General features: G+C 36.9%; 1 protein-coding gene across 5 annotated transcripts in view; it reads right to left on the reverse strand.

The window, feature by feature from the left end:
- LOC126370347 (GTPase-activating protein skywalker) overlaps positions 1 to 6796 on the reverse strand; it is a 121968-nt gene extending 115172 nt beyond the window's left edge. For all 5 annotated transcript variants that reach the window (XM_050015193.1, XM_050015201.1, XM_050015191.1 and 2 more), the window contains exons 1-2: positions 6387 to 6796; positions 5791 to 6062 (exon numbers count right to left, since the gene is read on the reverse strand). In XM_050015193.1, the coding sequence (XP_049871150.1) occupies positions 5791 to 5902 (112 nt within the window). In that variant the 5' untranslated portion in view covers positions 5903 to 6062; positions 6387 to 6796. The remainder of the gene's footprint in view (positions 1 to 5790; positions 6063 to 6386) is intronic.
- Positions 6797 to 7019: the final 223 nt, after the last annotated feature.

A 7019-nucleotide genomic window follows, 5' to 3' on the forward strand; every position in this document is an offset into this window, starting at 1 on the left:
TGAATTTGAAAACAAATTCTAAAATCATTGGTTTAGGCTTATGCTAGGATTCGAACCTGTGACCTGAAAGCGAGAGTCAAGCGCATTATTGAGTATTTATTTATTATCAAACAATTACATTGTGTACAATTTAAACAGTAGGTATGCGTTGTTTTTCTCGTAAAGATAAATTTGCATACACAACCCCAACAGTGCACAGATAACAATGTTAAGTAGGTGTACTTATTTAGAAAACAAACTGATTCAACTTATCGCGCACTCGAGATAAAGCTTATCTCCGCAGATTTCTTGTGATAACCGCCTCATTACTCGAGATGAATAGTGTTTGTCTTGTCTTCTGATAACAGGGGATGACCTACTTTTATACTATAGGTACACAATATACTATATATACACTAGAGTCTAATAGAAACGCTACGCGCTATTTGAATCGTCTGATAAAGATGTAAAGACCTGAGAGAGAATAGCAATCACATAACCTTCCAGAAAGTTCTCGATAGGTTGGGTTATCAGACAGGTCAGAAGTGGTGAATCAAGCTATAAAATACTTGGAATTTTCAAAACTTCCGTCACAGAAGTAATTTATCAGCTCGACCATTTTTAACCAAAAATGAATAACTGGAAATTAGTTCTTCTGGGTAAACATGATTCATTTTTAACGTCAAATTCACATTATCTATTCATCATTCATCATTATCTATTTGAAAAAGACTCCTAATACAGAGACATGAATTGAAGAAAATGAGGTTTGGCTGAACGCGAATTCCATACGACGGGACATGGTGAGAATTAGATTTTTGTATCGAGTGTCGGGGGTGTGATAAGGCGGTAAATAGGCTAGTTTCCAACTAGTCAAATTAGTTACTCTTTACTAAACGTCAAAACAAGAAATTACTATGGAATTCGTACGAAAAAGCAACCTGTGACGTCATAGAAAATCGTGACAAAATGGCGCACTTATAAAATTCATATGTAAGTTAAATAGAAAAAAGAAAACTTTTTGTCCCCTTTAGATCTGTCTTTATCTAGTAATCAGAATTTTATAATTTATCTTTGACCTAGGAAAGTACCCACTTATAGTTGTAATGTACGTGTTTCGGCAAAATTCTAACCAACGTTCTTCCTTTTACCTAACTCTTGAATCGATGATTTTTTTTTTTCTGTAGCCTAATCAATGTCCCACTGATAGGCGAAAATAAATAAAATCACAAACTTCTTACATATTATATCATACATAAACTCTCGCTTATTTCCCATCGCTTTATTTCCCGCCATTTCTAACATGATGGATAATTGTTATGGGCGATAGGCTAGTCCCTAGTCATCATAAAGTTCAGCATAATATTCGCTTTAGGACTTCGTATCAACAGTGGCTGCAAATTGTCTTTGGTTACTTGTGCCACTCCCAACCCGATTTGGGATTATAGTTCAACTACTTTTATCACTAACATACCCAGCCGTCAAACTGAAAGAAATCATGACGATATCCACCATCGCTCAAAATTAAAAAACATCGGAAAAAAACGATGCAAGTGACAAAAGATGAATAAAACCATCTCATCACTTACCACAACCGTTGGTGATCGGATCATACTCTAGCCTGCCTGTCAATTTGAAGCCTTTCATTCTCGATCCCAAAGATCAAATCGATGAGATGAAGAGTTCGATGCGTTGAAGAGTTCGATGAACTGAAGAGTTCGATGAGTTGAAGAGTTCAATGAATAGATGAGTAGACCCGTAGTGGAACAGCGTAAGCTCCACCCATATCCCCTCTCCGGTTGTTTGAGGAGTGGCCCGTGCCTAGCAGCAGGACGTATAATACTGTTTATGTTTCGAAGTTTTGGACTTCAGGGCAATAGAATACAGCAATAGTCAACATATAGGACCACACCACGAGGTTGAATAACCCACAACGAGGAGGAATCTGGTTGGAAATATTAAGGCCATTGTTATGGCTGTTTAGACGGAGTATCAACAACAAGAGTCAGTGTTTCACAAACAACGCGGAGACTTCGCAACGGTTCAAGGAAATAATAACCGCTCAATCGGCATGGCAAGTTCTGGATTTTCTACATTCTTATGAAAAGAACGGTTTTGAGAATAGCACCCCTTAGAGCGTTTCTCGTCTTTGTTTTTGGAACCTGATACTGGTTTGGTATATGCGTGCTGTACGCTTGGGCATTTGAGATTATTTTAATTGGTGAAAAACGTCTGTTATCCAGAAATTTTCTGACAGATTGTAGTGCTACTGCTGTCCGATACTTATCCAACAGATAGGCTGACATCTAATCAACAATACAATACAAAAAATTCATTGCACATATAGACACGACATTAAAAACAATCAACGTGCAATGAAACAAGACCTAATTCTCAGAAGTGCATGTGTGTGCCTTTTTACCGCACTTTTTAAAGAGAGGTCGAAAAAATCAAATTTCCGCAATTATCTTTATTAATTTTAAACAGATACGACCACACCCGAAAACACGGGTAATTGGTCGCAAAATAAGATTGACGTGAAAACCGGAATTTCCTCACGGCATCAGGTAATTTTTGTGACGTATTTACGACGTTATGATCTTCTAACACGGTTTTCCTCTATGATATCACTTCCTGATTTGAGATACATTTTCCTTCTATTGATTTTGGCTCGTATTACCTGCGGATCCCGGGATTTATATTAAAACTTTTTCGATAAACCGCCAAAGATGACGTCTTAGGTTATTACATAGAACTGGGAAAGCGAGACAAGTCAGCCGGGGCGCGGGATTTCGTATGCTGTATATGTTTCATACAAAATCCCCCGCCTAGATCCTGAATCTGCGTCCAGAAAGCATAAAGGCATGATTTCGATGTCGACTATCGACTATAGTCCGCCGGCTACAAAGCTGCGAACCACAGCAGCAAGCGTCTATCGGCTACAAGCTACAACACTGGTTTTCGCCCTCTAAAATTGACTTGGCCCTCTGGGCCTATGGTTTCTATAGATTATTTATATCTTTATTGTTTTCCGAGGTTTTTATCTATTTATATTTGGCAACCTCATCTTCTATAGATTTATGCAAAGCACATTCGCAACACGGCGGCATCGACAGTACGACGACAAGCTATAGAAACACAGGGCCCAAATCTATAGTAATCTATCGCTTTTATTCCCGCTACGCCACATAAGCGAATTATGTGACATTTCGTTAGCTTATGTCAATCTCATGAATTTTAATTTGCTTCAGTCACCGTAACGTATAAGCGATAATATTTTGGGAAGGGCCCCAGTAATGTCGCCTGTAGTCGGCAGGTCGGTCGCTGCCGTCGGCATTTGTCATCTGTGGAATCATACCTTTATGAGCAAATTGAATCAGTCTACAATCTAACGAATTTTTGAGTGGTTATGATATTAACGTCATGATCGAGGGATGGCTAAATTGGATCTTCTTATAACATAAACGATAGGGTCTTTGGTATACCGAAGGTTTCGTTTTACTTTGCATGGAGCAAATAGAAAGAAAACACTATTGGAATCATGTAAGATAAAATATATAAAATATGGAAGTGCTGTTCATAATAATTTATTTTTAAAGCCAAGTACTAAGAGTCAACTCTGTGTTTCTTTTCTAATGGGTAATAGACATTTTCAACATTCTATGAGATAGCAAATACTCGACGTTGATGAAATCTCGCATGGCTTATTGCTAATTAGAAAAGTTGCCAATATTTTATCGACAGCTTTTCGTAAAAAAAAACACCTATCCGCAATTTTAGACCGAGGAATGACAACGGTGAGCAATGGCCCAACGCGGACAGTTCATACAAAAATTTCATTCTTACCCTGCGCTGCCTAACGCGTAAGTGCGAGCGAAACAGTCCGTGCCCTCTCCTACTTACTCCTTAGCGGCTTACGGCTATTTAGGACTAAAGCATAGAATAAGAAAATAATACTACGTGACTAAAGTAAGACCCAGAGGTGAGGTCCTGCGCTCGATACCAATTTGTACATGGCGGAGAGTTACCGTTCTACACTTAATTTTATTCTATGGTAATAGAAATATTTATAACTAAACCAAGGACGAATTTTCCGTAACCTATAGTTTAAATTAGTTCACTGATACTATTTAATTAACCTGTCAGTAGAAGGTTAGCAGATGACAGTTTTTTTTCCAGAATAGTAATCAATACATAAATAGTTATACTACATCCCACAGCTGGGCACAACCCTCCCCAACTCAACTGAGGAGGTATGGAGCATACTCCACAATGCTGCTCCACTGCGGGTTGATGGCAATCAGTTTGCAATAATTTGATCTCCATATTTCGGCGCTATGTAAACATCAGACGTACTCACAATCATAACATTAACCCAATCGATCGAATTATTGAAAAGACTCAATATCGTCATCTCCATAGCGTTATCTCGTATTATAATAAAAAAAATCTCAATATGCTGTAAGGGTTTAAATCGCGGGTCATCGTATCTCAATATTTTCGGGATTTAATACACGATCTCGGGATTACACATAAGTCCGTATGCAATGCAATATGCAATGTTTATTGCATATGTATTGTATCTTGAGAATTAGAAGTTTAAACAAAGAAAAAAAACATGGAAGAAATTTGCTAAAGTACCTACAAATTCTAATATTTTCACTTGTTTAAATACTGTTATCCTTTTTTGTTGTTAAAATTGTTACTATGGAATATTTTCAACTACTCAAGAATGGTAAGAAAACGCTAAAGAATAGATGACTTAAGTCAATAATTAAATGCCTAGAGAAACGGCTAAGACAATTGATAAATTGACAGGCATGTCTGCCTTGTTAACACAGATTTGTGAAAGACCTTCAATAATATAAATTTATATTGCTTTGTTCTAGAGCCTTAAACAAAGTTCTAATTTGACAGAGAATTTTTCCTCCCTGAGTGATTTTTTACATATTTTGTATGACCAGATTATTTAAATAAGTAGGTAGATTGGTTTTGTAGGAAAGGACTTTACCATGCCATTTACTGGAAATGAAAAATGGAAAAAATAACAATTAGTTCCAGAGTTTAAAATTAGAAATTGGCCACACCATATCCCTTTTGAATTTTAATGGCTGAAAATCAGTATAGATTTAAAATTTCTATAAATAATCACATTTTGATAGTAAATATTACAATGCAATATTAAATACTACTATATTTTATGTACTGAGTGAGTGTAAGTTAGTGTTTGTGTAATTATTCTTTGTAGCTACTATTCTATCGCATTAGGTCCTACCTGTAATGATAGTGTATTGAAGTTGAAATAAATAAATAAATAATAAATTATCAAACAAATTAGCACACATTCTCATTTTAAATGAATTGCTTATAATATTTTAAAATGTATTACATAAAATTCATGGCAAATAATGCATGTTTTATAATAATTTACAATAATAGTAACACAAATACCCATGATCACAATAATCAACATGTTTTTAATACTTTCTAGATAGAGTATTAAGATAAGGGACGTAATGATGATAAAAAGTGGGTAGCTTTGGATTACAGTAATATTTAATTTATTAAATTATGAAACATTGATTTAAATTATTTTTGCTTCATTTAATTTCATATTGATACTGATAGCACTTCTGCATTTACACTTCAGATTTTGTACGGATTTACTTTATTCAAGGTTCATAAAAGCAGAATTTTGATAAAAAAAAAATTATAAAATATTTTTATGATTACACTAAAATCACAAAATCAAAATTGTGAAATGATATAATATGCCTACAAATATAATATAAAAGATGTAAAGATGCTCACCTGGTGGGCTGTCTGTTAAGATAGTAATACCGGTGGGGTCCACATGTGGGGGAAACGCCTCGTACAGGTCGGGCTCCTCTTCAAGCACTGCCGACAACATCGCTGAGGGCATCCCGGCACACACTCACACACACTATTGACTAGACACTACACACACACCGCAGCGTCTGGCTCGTGCAGAGCTCACACCAGCGAGCCTCCCCGAGCCATCCCGATCACGGTCCACAACCGTCCCAATGCCTAAGTTAAATCCTGCTGCACCATTTTCAAATCTGAAACCAAGAGTCCTCACTGAAACCCTGTCCAAGACAATCTGCCAATTATATAAACCCTATCTATCTCTGATAACTTATCTCATGAGTTACGGAGTGATTTAAATGTAATTCCAGATAAGACTGATCTTCAAAGTCAGTTACCTAATTGGATAATTATAACTGTGTTTGGATCAGCTGATTGCTTCCCGGTGCCAGGAGAGACTTGACATTTTATTGCTAAATTTAGCTCGTCGGGCAGCTGATCGCGCGCTCTTCAATGTCACTCCCAACGCCCGAAAAACGCCCAATGTTTTCTAAAGTAAACTAAAAGGAGGTACTCACCGTAATCCTGGCGATATATGATGCGAAGCTCGGTTTGCAACTCCGTATTTACCGCTTTGGAGTCCCCGCGACGACTAAACCAAGTGGCCAGTTCCCGGCCCGAGGCAATCACGAATAAGATAATAGTCCCGATTGGGAGCCGCTACTGCTTTGTCACTTAAACGAACCACACGGTACATCACACGGATATATCAGCGGACGACCCAGCGCACGGGTACATTGTCATATTGTGATCAATTTACTGATATGTGGGATAATTTGCAACCCCTTGTTTCGTTAATCGAATTATCGATGTATCCGGTGAAAGTCGTTTCTAGTTTTTGTATGGTAATTCGTTTTTCTACAGTGATTACAATTGGAAGGCCTCGGACATTGGTCGTGTATAAAAGTATCGTTGCAACGTTCGTCAAACAATACGCGAATTGCGAGAAACGTAAGTCGCTCGTTCACTCGCCGTCGAACAGGAAAACCATAGACTAAACAAATGGGGATGGTTGGTTGAAAACCATGAAAAGGAACAAATTAGGGACCACCATAAAATTAATAAAATACTAATAAGTATTTCCAAAATAACTCATTTCATTATTTTTTGTTTCTCAAAAAATTTCATTGGAATTAAACTTTTACATGAAC

This window comes from Pectinophora gossypiella, chromosome 1, assembly GCF_024362695.1.
Source record: "Pectinophora gossypiella chromosome 1, ilPecGoss1.1, whole genome shotgun sequence".
In the NCBI taxonomy this organism is placed as follows: domain Eukaryota; kingdom Metazoa; phylum Arthropoda; class Insecta; order Lepidoptera; family Gelechiidae; genus Pectinophora; species Pectinophora gossypiella.